General features: G+C 30.5%; 1 protein-coding gene across 1 annotated transcript in view; it reads left to right on the top strand.

Annotated features, from left to right (window-relative positions):
• LOC111033688 (probable ATP-dependent RNA helicase DDX31) overlaps positions 1 to 14027 on the top strand; it is a 20354-nt gene extending 6327 nt beyond the window's left edge. The window contains exons 8-9 of the mRNA XM_022314558.1: positions 846 to 1023; positions 13818 to 14027. Coding sequence (XP_022170250.1) covers positions 846 to 1023; positions 13818 to 13941 — 302 coding nt within the window. The 3' untranslated portion in view covers positions 13942 to 14027. The remainder of the gene's footprint in view (positions 1 to 845; positions 1024 to 13817) is intronic.
• Positions 14028 to 20351: the final 6324 nt, after the last annotated feature.

Genomic DNA, 20351 nt, shown 5'->3' with positions numbered 1-20351 from the left:
ATTATAATTTATTATGACCAAAAAAGTCTCTATAGATGACTAAGTTTAATACTCTTAATGCAGATTAAATTCAAGACCAAACCTATAATTTATCTTAAACAATTATTTAAAAAATGTTTTGCAAAAAATTATGTAAATGAGATGAAACCCCCTCCCATTGTCTATGATCAATATGAGGTAGAACCCTAACCAAACTGAAATCATGCATATACTACTGATGATCATAATATAATAATTTTAATACTTGACTTGTATATTTTGTATCAACACACAAGTTAAAATACAATCTGGAAAATACACATACTATTTCAGTGTTAATAAGTTTGAACATATTATAGCTCTGCCCATGCATTTGCTGTCTTAGTTTTACAAACATATTTCATAGTCAATTTTTGTTTACATGTTTCATTAGTCTGCTGTTAATTTTGATATTATAACGCATCATCAAACGTTCAGGTAACAATATTATTCATGCTTAAGTGTCAGCTTTTATTCAATATTTTAATGTTCAAGGGAGATTTGAGCATTTTTAATTTGTGATATTTCACATACCCATATCATGCTTGAAAATTAAAATATTGAAAAATCAATGACACTTTATCATGGCTAATGCTCTAATTTAAAAGTTTGACTTTAGGTCAATTCACTCTAATATCAAAACTAAACAAAATTTGCCATGTCATTTGTGTGGAAGACTAAGATAATAAATGCATGGGTAGTGTCCTCTTAAGTATTATAACTCAATGGATTTTAAACCATTGAGTAACATGTAACATTAAATAATAATTCATAAATGTTCATTAGATTTTCACTATTATTAAATACTGAAATATTTACTATTTAATTTTGCATTACAGCTTTCAAGTCATGGGTTAGATCTTATGCAAGTTATCCAAAAACTAGTCGAGAAGTTTTTAACTTCAAAGATTGCCATCTTGGTCATTACGCTAAGAGTTTTGCTATACGAGATGCACCAAGAATAATTGGAGGAATTGGTAAACCAAAGAAAGATCCTAGAATGAAGTTAGTAAATCTTATTCACTTATTACATAAACATTTTATCAGTGGTCGGGACGCTACTGGTTTTTTTGTAGCATGCTAACGCTACAGTTACTCCCCCAAAAAATGTAGTGCGCTTCCTTTAAACGCTATTGTTATTGCGTTAGAGTACTACTTTTGTGCTACATTTTTTTTAAATGTTTTAATTGAAAATTGGTAGTTTATAGTTAGTATACTGATTTAACATTTGATCACTGGACGGGATTTAACTGCACAAGTTAATCTTGAATTAAACCCAAAAAAATCGCTTATACACTCATTATTTTAATATAAATAAATATAATAATGATCATACTATCACCAAATAAGTTGGAGGTAGCGACAAAATAATTTACTTTGCTACTTTAACAGGAAATTTCTAGCCGGCTAAAGTATTTTGCTACATTAGGTGTATTGTAACAACACTATATCAATCGCTTCAAACAAAGTAGCACTACTACAGCATTTCTACAATTAGCTCTCTACTCCTGACCACTGCATTTTATTATAATTAAATCAAACCAGAATAAAGATATATCAATATTTAAATATAATGAAACCAAACTTAAGAAAAGTGTTAAAAATATAGAAATAATGTCTATACAATACAATTATTTCATTATTATTTTATGAAGTACAATGTCAGTTATCAGTTATATTATTTGTACTTGATATCATAACAATTAAAAAAAAAGAAATATTGATACATCTTTAGTTTTAGGTAAGTTAAATTAAATTAAGAATTTTTCATAATCTATTAACTATAAAACAATGTTAAATGCATAACATTTATTTTAATACATTTTAATATTATACTCAAACTCAGTAGTATAAAAACTAATTTATTAAAAAAGATAAATAATAAGTGGGTTTAATTTTAATAACAACCTGTGGTATGTTAAACATCTGTTGGATACCAAAAGAGATTTAAGTTTAACAATTTAATTATTAGTGTAATAATATAATATAATATATATTAGTGTTATTATAGTATAAGAATAATTTAGTTGAATAGCAAAACATTTTTTTTAACTTTTAAGTATAGTTAATTGCTTGTTAATATGTAGAGAAAATTGAAAAATGAAGTTCAATACCTTGGTAGAGAATTTGTAGATTTTTGTAATTAAGTTTAAAGCTGGTCAGTAGGAATAATAAATTAATATATAATTTTGAAATTACTGAGAAGTTTGAGTTAAAATTTGTTTGTATACATTTACAACCCTCTGAAAAGTATTTTATTTCTTAGATACATAACATTTCTAATTTACAGCCTTTAACATTAAAAAAATATGCAATCACGTACAATTAATTATACCTAATGTTGTTTACCTTAGCCCAATAATGATAATTATTTGACTGAATTTTGTTTAATTTGAAATGATTTTTCACAACCTCTCATGATTTGTCCAGTTATAGTTGTAATATTGTTAAGGTCTGGTGGACTGGAAAATTATTATTGAAAATACAACTCTTAAGTTTATTTTTTAAACATTTTATGTTCTTTGGTTCAGGTAATTGATTCATAAGATACGATTGTTAGTGTTGTGAACGTTAAGTGAAACTATTTTTGGCCTTAAAATGTTTCATTATAGATTGCTGTTAGTTATGTCATATTATATTCAAGGTAATCAAATTGCAGTACTTTAATATTTGCAATAAATAAATAATATATTTTATGTGTTAATCAAAAATTTAAGAATAATAAGCGATTAGACCTTGGGCGTATTTAAGTAAACCACTATTAGGCATAGTCTATTAAACAAGGGTACCAATGTGGTATCACACCAAGACAATTTAAATAAATTAGAACATTTAGAATTATATTTTAATATTATGTACGTTACTGCAACTATTTTTAGGAATTAAAATAATGAAAGAAAAACATGCGAGAGGAGGGAGGATGTTAGCAATCAAAATATTCACGGTACTGATTTAATGTGTACGGCTTTACTTATTTGACTCGAAACTGAATGTTAACAAATATTCATTTTTCTGGCCGGAAGATTTGCACCGTTTTTCTCTTAAGTGCCTGATTGTTCCGAACTGTGTGATAATCGATTTCAAACACAAAGGACGACAGCAAAAGTGTGAAAATGGAACGGTTTTCCTTCAAACACACCACTTTCCATTGTGTAAATGATTGTAGTATGATTATTGTGTTCAGCTTACTGAAAAATTACTCTTAATTTGTTTTCCTGGCTAAGATGATGGATTCTATACTACCTGCATATTGTTGTATAAACTATATAGGTAGTACCTACTGCTGCGTCTGTACTGTTTCATGTATTTTAACAAACAAATGGAAAATTCAATGTAAATAAAAATTGTTTGCGATAGAAAATGAAATCGTCTGTAAATCGGTAACGATATATCGACATATCGTATGGTTACAAATCACAACAATAGTACCTATATTAAATTATTCGACATCCGTCTCGATATTTTCGTACGTATTGTTAAAAAATACAAATATTTCCACCATATTATATTCTTAATACCACAGCATTAAATTATAGACATAACGGATTACATTTTTACAATATTGTCCAGGATCTAGTAGTGCAGACGTACGGTGTTCGATTTAGACAACGAGTGATTACGCTCTCAGTAATATACAGCAGTGTATAAGTCACAAGAATTAAAAAAAAAAAATTATTGATGTTTATTATTTTCACAAAATAGATTTCAATATATTTAAATTACTGTCTTGTTTTCATTGTTGATTTTTTCTTAGAAATATACGTAGGTGTTTACTTATATGAAATTGTAACAGTTTTTGTACAAAATGAAATGTCTTGTATGATACTATAACGCCGAGCCGAATTCTAACAAATATTGAAATATAATTCACGTATAGACAATTGTACTATTTTAGTGGTATTTTTATTGTTGTATATCTGAATACCACAGTTGTTGACATTATTGGTGGTTTACTCAAAAACTAAAAAGTTATTAGTAAAATATTTATTTAAAAATTCTAAAACTTTTATTTTTAAATTTTAACTAACTATTTGTATTTAATTTTGTGTTGTTATGCTTCAAATCTATACACTCATTCGCAGTATCAGTTGTTCATTTTACGTACTTCATTCAATAATTACATTATTTATTTATGATTTGTGATAAATCAAAATATTTAACAGTTTATTATTAATTCTTTGTTAAATATTGTCGTCGTTATTATTTGTCATTAGGATTTTTTTTTTTATTATGTTCCTTTATAATATTTACACAATATAACCCTATATAACCAAAAAACTTAAGTACCCATATTTTAGAAATTACTGTGTATAGGTACTATATAATTTAAAATGAAAAAGAATTACATTGTATTGTTGTCAGGCTTGTTACCGATTTAACGTGATGTAATAATATATTTCATACATAATATATTATACGTCTTAAGCTGCGTCATAGGATTATTTTTTTAATTTTCCGGCTGGAAGATGAAACGTTTCTGAAACGATCTATTATAGATATTGTGTCTCCGTCGTCGCAAGTCATAATAATATAACATGAGATCCGATTGTTATTTATTTTGTTATTAGTTCTACAGTTTGTAGCAACAATGCCTAGGCGATGCGTACTTGAAAAGATTTTGGTTACAGGTCAATTGTTATTGTCGGAGCGGTTCAGCTGGAAAATCGGGCTCTGGGTACCGGGGAGGAAGGGTAAACAACAATAAGATATCCAATTATTTGGCTCGGACCAATTACCGATTGGATGTGCGCCTTGGGTTTCCCGATTATGTAACCGCATATGCGCCACATAATCTTCAAGGACGATTGGAACATTTTTCTTGTCCTTTTTCCATCGACCGTACCCATAATATATTATGATAAACTCTTGAAAAATATAAACGAAAGTATTCTAATAATGAATTTACCATGCATGTATTTATAATATCTTTGTACTGATGTAGATCGTTCGTATAGGCATTGGACATACGTAGGTACTCGTATATTGTATATACAATCAATAGCTATATAGGTTACAACTTATGGCAGTCTCGGTAAAAAAAAAAACATGCATAATATGTCACTTATTACGTCGAGAGTCAGTAGAATGAGACACTAAGACCGTGCTGTATCGGTTTTGTCGTGAATTAATTAAATGTGTAATTATTAACGAATCTAATATACATTTAGGTATACTTACATATCATATACCTAATACATATTAGTCGTTAAGACTAACACTGTGTGTTGAACACGTATTCTATAATATAGTTATTATATTTGTTATATTTAAGTAATAATTATCAAATTTGTGTCGTCTGGATTTTTTATTATTATACCATCAATATATTATATTCAAACCAACAAGACATATGTTAAAAAAACATTTTTATACGATCATGCATTAATCAACACCCACTAAAGTTCTAAAAAAAAAAATGTTAAAAACTTTACATCCGCTATTTGTTTTATGGATGAGTAACCGTAATTATAACAACTAATCAGACTGCTAATGAATTAGCAAATACATGTTATTATAGTTTGTTGTATTTTTAAATCATCCTTATTTTGGCGTGTATTATTTATAAATCTTTGTAAGAAATTGTATAGTATCAAATATTATTACCGATTTCTGCAATGTATTTACAGTTTACACTGACCAGGTATATCTAGTATATAAACCATTTGTACTGACATTCAATATGGGAAAAATAATAAACAGTGGTTCTTTCATCTGGTAGGTAATAGGTATGTGTATTATATAGGCATGTCTCATGATAAATAGTGCAACATAATAATCCTAAATTCGATAAAAACTATTCTGAAAATTCGACAAACAATATAGATTATAAACACATAGTAAAATCTTGCAGCGAATCCAAAAAATTACTTTTCATACGATCATATGTTCCTTTAGATGGAGCTGGTAATCTGCTGTTTATGGAGATACCGATATACCTATTACTTCACTTACCACGGACACTTTTAACTTTACAAAGTTATTATAGTTATACATTTTAACGAATCTTAAAAAAAAAATAATCAAAGACATAATATTATACATACCGTTAACTTCTAAAGCATCAACTCTCACCCCAATCCTTTGATCTGCCCTTCGTCTTAAAGACTCCCTGGCAACTATTCAAACGGTATATTATGCAATGAAACTGTATAATACAATAATCTTCCTAGTCCGATCATATTTATCATCATCATCAGTCAATTAACTTATGGCAGTCGTCCTGGGTTAATAATTAATAATATAGTGTAAGTAATAGACTAATTTATAGGTATATACCTAGTTAAATGTTACAATCTCTATACTTGGCGTTTAGCAGAATACCTATCACCTGCTACTCACATTTATATATAGGTACATCGTGTTCGATGCGCTTTATTTATCGATACAATATAACTATTTATATAGTACGTATATAATTGGGTATAAATAAGCGAGAGAAGAAAAATGCAGGTAACACACTGTTGTACAATAATAGACAAACTGGTTAAATTATATATTTGTCTCGATTTGATATAGATATTATAACTACAACAAAACACTATATAATATTATATAACTGCACCCGAATAAATCTTTCTAAACGCGTTTCATTTTTTTTTTGGCAATATCACAGCAGCCCATTAAATTATTTCCCTTAATTTCCCTTGTTAATTTCTGCTGACAAATCACCAGTAATTTTGATCTTGGACACTTACAATAATTTTTTCTTCTCTAACAACGTGTAATTTGCCGCAGTGTGTGGAATTCTGTAGCAGTTTATTACCAACACGCGGTATGTAAACTCATTTGACCGGAGAACACATCTTTTATACCGAGTGATCCATTTAACGTAAGATGCTCATTATTTCAAAAAGAATTAAAGATCTAGAAAATATTTTTTACTCAATTTTAAGACGTAAAAATAAAATTTTTTCCAAAAAAAATTCTTACTTTTCTTTATTAGTATCATTTTTGTCCACAAAGTTGAAAGCTATAAGTCCCAATTATTTTTATTCGTCGTTTTAATTTTCACCTTTTTATCAGTAAAAATGCTACGGTCTTAAATTTTATGGAGATTTCTGGTTGTAAATGTAATCTAGTTTGTATTTTGAGGCTATTGTGGAGATCAAAAGTTAATTCCTGATACGTCCTGATACTTGAAATGCTCACAAAATATTTGTATTTAAACTCTTTTTGTGCTATAATTGTAGATATTTAAAATTGTCGATTTTTTAATATTTTTTTTTTGATTAATGAATATCTTTTAATAATATCATTGATTTATGCATGATGAAGTTTTTGTTCGTTAGTAAAAAAACTTGAAAATTTTATGTAGTGTTCCGTTTAAGTTGTTCTTACTGCAAGAATTAAAAAATACTGCAATATCACATTTATAATCATTTGTCAAATAACTATATATTGAAACGAAAAATAACGATTTTAGTTAAATTTTTGTATTTCAAAAAACATAAATCGTCGGGACTTAAATTGTTGCCTCTTATTATTGTAGTACAAAATGACATTTAATAAATATTTAGACTAATTTTAAGATATTTATACCACGTTCTTATTCACACCATACTTGAGTACGTCAGTATTTGACTTAATGTTAAAAAATAAAAATATTATAATTATTTTATAATGTATGTGATTTTTTTTTTGGCAAAAACAAGTTCAACCTAGTGTATTACTAATAGAAAAACAAATGACTTATAGTAATATATTAAACAAATAATAAAACATCCATAAAATAGTGTCTGACATCGTTTCCGTTCAGTTTCCGTTTTTCGTTAGCAATGATTTATCATTGAATTCAAATTTAAAATTTAACACATCCTTTACAGTGACCGACTAAATGACGAGGTACCTACACTCGACACCCACCACCTTTATTATGTTTTCATTATAAATATATGTATATGATTTAAAATCTGTATACACATGAAGAATTGAGCAACTAAAATAAAAATAAAAATGTGTCAAGTTTATTTTGGTTTATAATATGTACTTTTTTAATGATTTAAATATCTTGCAAGATTTTAGTAAATGTTGGAATGGGCATATGTAAACATGACTCTATTTAATATGTGAAAGTTGCAGGAAACACGCGCTTAAAAATACAAAAATAGCGAAACATAAATTAAAGAATTCGTAGGAATAAACATGCGGCTTTTGACTATTCAAAAATAAATAATTTTATATTTATTCATTACTATATTTTGAAATGAAAAAAAAAACATCACATTTTGACGCATAGTAATGTTGCGCCATTAGCTCCAATATATTAATATATTATAGTATGTGTGTTTTGTGCGATGCATAGATACGTAGACGAACCCTGTCGAAGTCGATCGTTGATAGTACCTATACTTGATATACATACTGGGTAGGTATACATTGTTTTTTCGTGATATTTTCGATTCCCGGAGTTGGATTTAAAATTCGTTTCGGCCGCCGCCCGCCGGGGTCGACGCTGTTTAAAAACTTATTAATTTCTCGACGCACACTGATTATAATCGAACAACAATCTCATTGTTTATAAGGCAAGCGCGAGGAAGAAAAAAAATTTAAACACAAAAAGGATATAATATGTATACTGTATAGATACACGGAGAAGAAGGTTTTTAAATTCTGGTAGCTGCAGGGGTTCTCATAGTCTGCCCCCCATCGGTCCTGTGTTTATCGGTCGCAGCTCCCGTCTGACAAAATCCTTTCATCATTATCGCCGCATCACACCCTTTTGTTTGATACTCGCACATACTCACTCGATCACTATTGTATAGCGTAGAACTTGATACATATTATATACTGCACCAGCAGATATAGACACGTTATTAACTGCTGCCTCACTTATTATTATTATCATTACCATCATCATCAATTGTGTTATAATGATTAAAATGGTTCGGGGGCCTTTTTCCGATCCTCTTTTGTTGACGACTAATAAACATTATGCCGAGACAATGGTTGGTTTTTTTCACTCGTCCTAGGCCTATTATAGTTTATCAATAAATTTTAGAAAAATTTTACAATTTTTTTTTTGAAGCATCATCATACTGTATAAATATTGTGACGATATTATATCAGCGTTAGCGTTATATACCATTGCAGTGTGATTAGTAATTTTTTTTTACATGATGTGTTTTTCGCAAATAAAGTCTTTGCTAAAAAACGAAATGGTTATATAATTACGCCGTTGTTGTTTATTAAGTGTAGGTGTATATCAATGTAACTATTATTTAATCAAACCAATTGTAATAATAATAATCGTAATGCATTATAAACTATAATAAGCAGTGCAATAACATGTTAAATTATCAGATTAAAATTGTATATATTGTGTTAATCGACAAATTCAAAAACTATAATAACACTTACTGGATATTATAATATTATACTTGTATTTAATCTCCAGAATTTGCAATATTATCCATAGGCATAAACTGGCCTCAATTTCTGGTGGTACACTTTCTTTGGAAATTACCACCAGAAAATGATTTACCTATAGTTGTACCTAATAATTAGTTAAAACAATCCTTGTTTTAGTTATAGTTATATAGATACTTGTTTAATAAAGAAATGTATAATTTTTAAAATTTAATCTATAGGTATGTACGTTTTTATGATTTTGTGGTGGTGCAAAAATATAAATTTGCACCACCCAATTTACGCCACTGCAAATTATCCACCCAACATTTTTCAATGTAGAAGTTTGAATAAATATTTTGAAAACGTTGGATATGTACAACAATATTAATATTTAATTATAAATATATAGGTATTTAAATATTGTATATAAGTTGAACAATTATTAAAAATTAAAAATCAAATATCAATGAATCATTTAATGAAAATTAAAAAACCAAGCTAGGTAGGTATATGATAAATTTGAATATTGAAAATAAAAAAATTGAATAAAATTTAGTTTACTTTTATATTTATATTATTATTTTCAAGCAATAATATTTTGTTTTATTTTATGACATTTTAAGCTTTCACACTATTGTCAAAGTATGAAAAACGGCACAATAATAATTAATTTATTGACTATGATTATTTATTTCTTAATTTAATTTTTCAATATTTTTTATTATTTATTGAAATAGTTTTTTTACGAGGTTTCTTATTCCGATTATCATTTGATGTGGCGAATCGAATGCAGGGGTGCGATTCCACCATGTATGACGCATTATTATATTGTTACCGGTTGTTTGTAACGACGAAACACCACATTAGATTTCGGTATTAAGACGACGTACCTGGTTTTATAACTCGCATCTGACGCGCAAATTGTATTGATAAATGATCATCGTTGCGCGGAGCAAGTTTTCCGTATAATAAGGATTTCTTCGGTACGGGGCGTGCGGAGTGAGTATATTAGGTGTAACCCCCCCTCAGAAAATGATGAGAAACGTTTGAAAAATAAACATCACCAGTAATGCTCGGCGCCGCATGTATGTGAAAGGATGTGTTGGGTGTTGTGCTTAATCCAGCGGTTGTTAATAATGATAGTCAACATCGGCCGAGCGCAGGCACACAACAAAAGCGCCTTTCAAAACAGTAATTTATTTATTGTTCGAGACGCTCTTCGCTCGTCGTCCATTAATTTATCAACTGGATCTCGACCATATCACAATTATAGCTATACTGATAATATAATAATATAAGTCTTATACATATTGGGTGTAAAACAAATGGATATACGCCGCATCCTCTTCCCCCAACTTAATACGGCCCATAATTGTATTCATGATTATACTATGTGGTACCTATACGTAAAACTCACGACTGTCGACTGACATGCTCCCATTTCCGTTATAATATGTTATTGTCAAAGGCCCAAAATTGTAGTTGCATGTCGACATTTTCTATGTATCCACTATGTAAAAAAAAAGTTTTTACTTTTTATTCAAAGTGTGAGATAATATTGTATTATTGTATTCCTACGATCAAGTTAAATGTAAGCAGCAAGATAATGATAGAGCATGTATGGATTCTTAACATATTTTAGTTGTAATTCTAGAAAATATAAATATTACATTTATTAATTAGGCACAAATATAACATTTAATTAATTTTTGTATGTAATAAAATAAACGCTTTACAAAAAAATTTTGTTGCAAAAATGATTGTAGATACTCTGTGTATAGTTTTATATAGGTGCCACTACAGTTTGACCGAATTAACATTTCAAAGTTCACTAAAAAAATAATAGGTTCTTGTTTCAAGAATATAAAAAAATTCTATACGTACTCATATTTTTGATGTAAACACATCCATACGATTACCTATATAGTTTTAGTACCTACCAATCTTAACGATATTGGGTTTATGTTAGGTTTTGAGCATCAGTTGAATCTGACTTCAGTTTTTTGTGTTAATTCATCAAAACTATGTTCTGAATCATAAAGTTAATCGTAGTAATTGTGTTTGTATTATTTTATTATATATTTTAATTGAGGCACACCGTAAATGATATAGAAATATTAATTAATTTTAACCCTCGGGTGAAGTCGGGTAAATCAACTAGTGTATTTAAAATGTATATAAATATGAATAATATATATGGTTACTAAATGTATTTTCTAATCTAGAGAACTTTTAAAGAGGCCCGCCGGGGTGAGAATTATTTGATGGATGTCTTGAGGGGATTATATGAGCCCATCCCTCGGGTTTGTGGACTCATAGCAATCTTAGCACCCCCTGAAATGAAGTCCTGGTCGCGTTGCCCAGATATGTGTACTCATTCTCAGTTGTGTAACTCTGTGATTTGACCGTTATCGGTGCAGGTGTCGAAACAGTGATTTTACACGTTTGACCGTCACCGCTGCCGCCGCCATGCCACCAACCCACCACACTTGGTTGATAGGATAATGTAAGACAAATTGCTGCTCGATTATTCGAGGTATATAGCTCAATCGTTGTAAGAGTGTATGGGAAATTACAAATTAGGTCGCGCCACCACTGGGGCGATTTTATGTTTAGTAATCGCCACTAATCGGCTCTTTTGCACGGACAATTTAAATTTTCTACGGTTTCCCGCAAGCGAGCGAGCGCCGTACCAGACGTCACAGGAGCTAGTTTACTTTGGCTGCGTGAAACCACAAACGGGTTTCGATAAGTTTCAAAAATATACAGGGTGATTCACCAAGATGCTCTCTCCCGTTTTCCTTTTAATAACGCTTTTATTTAAATCCCGATTTTTAGAATTTTTGTGTGCATCTTAAGATCTATATTTTCTCCTAGAGTCTCCTGTGGCAATACTAAATTCTTTTTTTCATATGAGATACGCTCTTTTCCCTGTAAGTTGTTAGTTGGAGAACTTTTTTTGAAAGTGTTGATGTATCTTCACCAAAATTTGAAATCTTTGATTATTATTAAGTTATTTAACATTGTGTGTACCGAAACGAAATCCACGATAATGAGTTTAGAAAATAGTTATGATGATTTTAAAATTGTAGTGTTTAATGTTAATCCTTCGACGTTTTATGATTGAAAAATAATATTAATATAGTATAATATACTACATGGATTATTAATGTTCCATCTATTTTGCATTATTGTGAGACCATTTAAGGACTATTATTCTTGGTGTATACATTTTTAAAATGCAGAAACTACTCGTTGAAATTTCGATATAAATACACCAACATTAAAAAAAAAAAAATCATATGCTTAACAATTTTCAGTAAGAAGTTTGGTTCTCATTAGAAAAATAAGTTTGTATCGTCACAGGATACTCTTTAAATAGGTATAGGTATTCAAAACTATCTACTCGAAAATGTGGACTTCGAGTAAATAATTCCAAAAATCGGGATTTAAACAAAAAAATACTATTAAAGGAAAACATGAGGGTAGCATGCTTAGTGAATCACCCTGTATAACAATATGTATAGGTACGATAGGTACATAATGAGTCTGTTATTATTATCATGCGCATTGCGTGTATATGTCGTTATAGCCGGTTGACGTTGTCGCCGATGTGCCTCGTCTCCGTGAAAATCGGTGGCGCGGGTCACTGCAGCCGTAAATGCGAATTTTTTATTCAGGAAAAATATACAATCCATACATGCCGTACAAAAAAGAAATTAATTAATTGAGCATACACGCTGCAGAATAATGCATGCTGCACGAGCGGAGAAACGCAAGTCGTTGACGGAACTCCGGAAGTCTATGTTTACTCAATTTTCTTATATTATAAGACATCCCATTTCCTATTTTTAGGCGGCGAGTTAGATTGCCGGGAAGGTGATTGGTTATATGTTGATAATATAATAGTCTGTAATCGGGGAATTTGAGTATGGTTCTGGAGAATGGTTCTTAAATCACCACTTCACCATATTATGGTATATTATGTCTTTATATTTGAGACATAATATATTCTACCCAACGCAAAGAACACGGGGTTCAAGGATTTTATATTTTTGATTGTATTAGATGTTTTTGCCGATCATCAGAATTTAACAATATATATTATATATGGTATTAAACGTCGAGGTATAACAATTTAAACGAATTTAAAATGAAAATTCTTCTCTTGTACTCCCTGCTGTGTATAACATATATATTTGTGTTTTGTGTTGACGGCGAGTTTGTGATATTATAAAGGTACCTAAAGTTCGAAACACGGCAGAAGGGGTTAGTTTGGGCAACGACGATACCTATGTACAATGCACATCGTAATTGAATATTTTTTCGCATGTTAAAATGAATTCGACTTTTTTACTGTAGCAACCGTACTTAAGAGTTTAGGACATTTTTCGTATTTACATAGCAGGTATATAGAGAAAATATTAAAAATTGCTTTTATTGTTTTACAGAAATCAAAGGAAAATTCCTAAGGCCGACAGTGGTGCTCTGTTTAAGAAACGAAAATCCGATAAGGCTATATCGGCTTCAGAGTTCGATAGTGGAATGAAGGCGAAAAAAAGGAAGATGAATTGAATTTGGACACTACTCGCATATTAATTTGTGTTTATGTAATCTAAAACTGTTGTGATACATAATAAAGACAAATTTTTCCAAAATGATTTATTATTTGTATTTGTTTAGTTATTTCTTTTAAGGATTTAGATTACGGAGGCGGACAAGACGTGCAATAGATGAATAGAATACTAGAATACATTGGAATAATTGCATACAAAATATACAACTAATTGTAACAGAGATCGCTAATTATTTACAAAATTCTTACGTTAATTTTGTACGGTATTACTAAAAAAATAAGAAGGTAAATGCGTGTTATTATTATAGTTTTGCGTGAGTCGTTGATGATGATGGTTTGAAATGTTTTGTAGGCGTATTGATTGTTCGACACGTGTTATTATTTTGTACATTATATACGAATGGCGAGTCATATTATAACGAGGTAATGAGGTAAAAACAAATTCCGTTTTATATATTATTATTCGTGCACATTTTCTATACGCAGACGTATAAAGGGTTTGGAAACGAAAACCGAAAAGTACAATAACTGCATGTAAACTATATATACTCGTACTCCGGTATTTGTTTACGTGTTCCTATTGTTGTACGTATGCGCCAAACACCAAACGAAACGAATCTTGAACATTTCACCATCCCATTTTAATTTTTATTATTAATTAATTAGGTATTATGATCATGCCGCAACGAGTGAGAATAATAATCAACGCCGTACATTCACACGTAAGCTGCAGGTATAATATTATAATAAATATTATTATGTGCTCGTTCACGACGTTGGAATATAGGTAGGTACCTGCGAAGATACGTAAATGTACCTATCATAATAACGGTTTCAATATACCGAACGAAATAATATTATTATGTTGTTTATTTGGTAACAATATATTATACTTTAGTGTGGATATACAGGTGGTATAACGCAATATATTATGCTAATATTTTTGAAAATGTTTTCTGTTCACACGTTCATTCAAATTAAAAACAAATACATTTTGTTTGCTCGAAGTATAAAAAAAATTGTTATTTTCGAATTGCGTCCGAGGTGTTCTGCAGATAGAGCCGATTTTCGTAAATCATGACCCCGTCTGTCGGAGACACTAACTCTCCACTCAAAATCAAAGTCGTAGAGTCAGTGTAAATATTATTAGGATTTAAACTTGGCAATTATATGCAGTCCTGTCTCGATAATTCGTTTTTTTTTTTATTGCCTCTTGAAGTGTTTTTAAGTTGAGTTTGAGGTATATAGCTCGAAAAATACATAAGTCAAATTCATTTTTATTATACCCTTAAAATTCGAGTTATCGAGACTCGGCTGAATTATCCTTTTTGTATACAATATTTTCGATTAAATAATTATAATAGGTAGGTAGCTATAGTAAAAGTAATATATTTTAATAGTTGGTATAGGTAATAAACGATATAACTTCTTCGTTATAGGTCGAATAAAGATTAAACGACTTAATTTTATACGATTTTATAAAAATGTATCGAAAATGTTCTCCTCTTCAATTTTAATAATAGTTTTTTTAACCCTTTCAACTCTCACGTTAACTTTAGGTGCCACAATTTTGATTATGCTATAGAGGTGTTTTCCGACTCCCGTTATGGATATTAAGTTCTTTTAACTTTTAAGGATTAAATTATCAACTCTCATCAAGAATTCTTATAAATTATAATAGTTGGCTGTACATGTTTCGGTTACAAATTAATATGATTAAACTTTACAGTTTATAGTTGAATAGATGGCATATATAAATATATATTATGCAGATACGTTTAAGAGAACTTGAGAGACTCTTTGGTTTAATATACAAGTTATTGAGTATTGATTCATCAACCTTATCCTTTTATAATGCATTTATTCGAATGTTGATTTTTAGAACTTTTAAGTATAGTTAAATACCTTATTTTGAAATACTTATAATATAAAATATTATATTATAACACATCATGTTTTTTACAATGTAAGGAGTATGATGGCAGCACACAATTTTTTCTAACCAATCACCAAGGTTTAAAGTCCTTTTAGTAAATGCATGTGCAATCCTTGATAATTATTTTACATAAAATAAAAAATAGATATAATATTTATTCTAGTTATTATACTTGGACAATGTTTACAAATTATAAAATTATAATAAATTAATATCAAACATTTTAATTTAAAAATTATCACAGCCTCCATTAAAATATATCTATTCGTGCATGTATTATCGTTAGTACTTAAAGTTTAATTACCTTTAAAATGCCGATATTTTGTTTTAATTAAAAAAAGTTATCTTTTTATCTAATGCAATTGACAATAAAAATAGAGTGGTTCTCATTTGAGAAAAACAAAGTTTGTTTCTCTGCAAAGGACACCTGTTTAATCACATGAAATATCTAAATATTTGAAACTTTGAAAGTATGGTTCTTAAAAGTCCCCACTTAAAAATTCAAATATCAGAATTTGAATAATGTGCTTTTTAAAGGGAAATTTTGGGGGTGGACATACTTGGTGAATCACCCTTTATAGTCGATATTACATTATATACACTCAAATACTCAATATGTTATTACATAGTCAATGATGTGGTCGAAAATGACAACTTAATTTATACACGATATTTTATTATATTCAGAGGCTTAAACACTATTAGGTACAATTTATCATTACTCGTGCTTCGTGTGTTGTCCATGCAGTATCATACAATATTATTATTTAATTAAAGGGACAAATTATATAATTGGCCAAGTGATGGTACTCTGCCTACGACGAAGACGACGTGCGACGTTACAGCACACACAGCAGCGCGTATACACGTGTATGGGTGTATTATAGGTACCTACACACACACACACATTTTCTTAGCCTAAGGCTCAAGGTTAAATCAATGACCTCACCCGTGTGTGTCTTTTCCTCGCCAAGGATATTAACGATAATAATAATCGAAATTTTAGATAGCTTTGAGGTAGTAGTCGTCAGATCGGTACTTTGTTAAGCGTTTTCCATTAATGACTATAGAGCGCGATATAGGCGGCGGCAGGCCATCAGGTGTCTATCGGTTTATTCGTATAGGTAGGTATGGTATATATATATATATAGACACCTGATGAATTTTAATTGTAATGTGCCACTACAATGAGAGAATACCGCCGCCGCCAGTAGCGTTGTTTTGTCCGATTCAATCACATGCGATAACACACACACAAGCGCGCGCTTGATTTTAATAATAATAATATATTATTATTATAGAGGTAACATACGCACTGCCGCAGAGGAGTCTTTATTTTATTCGAATAATCGTACTGTTACTATTATACACGGCGACACGGCAGCTATGTAATATTGCGACACAATAAACCATACGAGAGATTTCGTGCTGTAAACACGTGTATTTATTGTACGCGTAGGTATAATGAGAATACGAAAATCGTACAATGTCGATTTGGTAGTTTAAATTGTTTGATAAATTATTATATCCTTATCATCCAGGCACCGTGTCGAGTTATATAGACACAACTAGGCTCGGGGACTTGGAAGCTCAACCCCCACCCCCCCACCACCCGCAAATGTTTTCATATACCACCTACTACGTACGACCTAGTTCACACCCTCAAAGGTATTGGATGATACCTGATAGTATTTTTTTTTTTTTTGATGAGGCAAAATATATTGGTTAAGAACGAGTATAGGTATGCGATTATGCCTTATATACTTAGCTGCAAGGCCGTTTCTCAAATTTGGCTATACGCCTATAGTAAAATATATTGTTAATATTGAACTACTTGACCATTTATTACAGAAAAATGATTATATATATATTGGAAATACATAATATAAAAAATCAAGAAAATATGTCCAATTCCGTCCAACAGGCATATTGCACGAAAGACATCAAGAGGATTAATTGCGGTGGACCAGGATGCCTAGCGGCGACCGAGCCTACGTGGGTTCTCGATGGGTCAAGATGACGGACGCAGTGTACTACAACGACTGCGGTTCAGCCGGCAGTACTCTCTTCGACGGAGGAAGAGGATGTGGTGTTCGGCGCCGCGATAACTATGGCATACAGCAGTAGCAGCAGCTGCTGTCACAGGAGCAGGATCAGAAGCAGCTGTAGAGGACGAGTTAGAAAATTAGCCTTTGCCGAAGAACCACAATCACAAAAATGTTGCCAGCATCGACGTGTTAGTTCTGTGGGTAGGTAACCTAACGTAACCGGGTGGTTATATAGGACCAGACAACTTGGCTACAGATCGAGGTGTGCCGTGCGTGTCGGACCCGGAGGTGGTGTGGCAGGAGGAACTTTTGGAGGCGGAACTGATCGAAGTTTAAGAAGTTTGGAGGTGGCAGTTCCAAAAAGTGCGACAAGGCTTCGAAAATCCCGGCGAGCATAATATTATCATTAGAAACTTGCCGGTTATAATCGTATGTTGAAAATATGAAACAAAATTAAGAATATTATGGTGAATAATAATACTTATAGCATATAAGTTGTAACACTCTTACTTCGTAATACTGTATACTTATAACTTGCCATGTTGTTTTTCTATTAGGTACTATACAATTTTTGAGCTGCTACGTTCCTTGGATTTGCCAAATCGCTTCTTAGTTCTTACCCCCTTTAGTTTCACCATCACTTTCGTTTGTTTCTCCGCTATCATGTCACCATCTCCAGTTCCGACACCAAGTCCTCCGGCATAAGCACTTTGATCGCTACAACTTGGCTTTATCGTCCAGTTGGGCCGGCCGCTTGCCCAACCACAGAATGAACAAGGACTTTCCGGTTTCATGGACGAGGTAGCATTTCCATTACATAATATATGCTTCCCGCGGTCCTTCGGCGGCGGCTGAATGGACATTCCCCGATGGTCTATGTTACCAACAGTGGTTACTGATCGGGCACCTAGTGATTATAAATAATCCATTTGTAAAATTTTAGTATTTAAATAAATAAATATCGTTATCATGATCCAGGATATAATTTAACATATTATTTCGTTTTTAGCATTAAAAACGGAAAAGTTATTAATTATATTTTTAGCCAAATGCATATAAAGCCGTTTATTTAAACCATATAATATTAATGTTATATCCATAATAATGGCCTATAATCTAACTTAACCTTATGTTTAACTATAATATAATGTTATAAGTTATAATTTTTAAATAAAATCTGCAGATAATCAATATGAACAATAGATATCTATAGATTATGGACATACGTTCAACTAAGGGGCTGGAGTAGTAGAATGGTTATGCCCTCTCAAAAATTACTCACAGACTCCCTCTTAAAAAAAATATTTAATAATTTATATAAATTAAAAATATATCATGGGCATAAATAGCGTAACTATTTACTTTCCGGCAAACTTCATTTTTTTGGTAGAGATATAAAAACTTCTTAGGAATCTTATTTACTAAAATGTCTAATGTTAGCTATGAAAAGAAAAACTTTTATACATTTTTAACTGAAAAATAATTTACAACACTTTAAAAATTTCTCATGGTTATAAATAGCTTCAAAGGAGCTCGTTGGTATTAATTATTTAATTATAAATATTATATATATTGTGTATGTTAAATTATTTCCGATTTAACACCTACCTATGTTGCAGTATTAATGGTGGTGCATAATATAAGTGTAATCACATAATGTAATTGGATATTAAGCATATCACAACTTTTTAGTTTATATATTTTAAAGTTTTCTCTGCGAATCAAGTCCTGAATATTGGTATTAATATACGAGTATGTATAGCCGTATAGGTACTTCGTCATTTCGAAATATTATGCTCTGCCGCTTTATATCGTCGCCTGTAAATTATTATATTATTATACGCGCGCGCCGTGTATGTCATATTATATTATTATTATATAGCCCAGCTATATAGTGGCAAGTGGCGACGCCATTAATCCAGCCAAACGACCGGCCAAATGTTGTTTTAACCGTGACGATATTGCATTATAACATAATATACCCGAAAAGTTTTTTATTATTATTAGTATTATTACCACGCGTGCTATTATACTTAAATAATATAATATAACAATATAATGTAAAATAATATTATGCGAGTGAGTATTATTAGTTTCTCTTAATTGTTCATAGATCGCAGCGCTGTACAGTGCTGTAGTATTTTGAGAGTTTCAGTCGGGGGTGGTCGAGGGGCGTGATCTCTGCGGATAACATCGAAATTACGGGGAGAGAAAAATCGATTTCGATCTATAGACCGTCATAATACGTCATCGGTTAAGTGCGTAATATATATATAGTATATCTAGGTGTGAGTATAATAATTATATTATTATTTATTATAAGTCGTGTTCGATTAAGTTCATTCGCCAATTGGATATTATGCTAAGTGTATGGCGTATGTACCAATAACTTTAATGCATATAATATATTATACAATAAAAAAAT

Source organism: Myzus persicae, unplaced genomic scaffold (assembly GCF_001856785.1).
Source record: "Myzus persicae strain clone G006 unplaced genomic scaffold, MPER_G0061.0, whole genome shotgun sequence".
NCBI classification, from domain to species: domain Eukaryota; kingdom Metazoa; phylum Arthropoda; class Insecta; order Hemiptera; family Aphididae; genus Myzus; species Myzus persicae.
The sequence above is the reverse complement of the archived record's forward strand: the minus strand, read 5'-3'. Positions and strand labels throughout refer to the sequence as shown.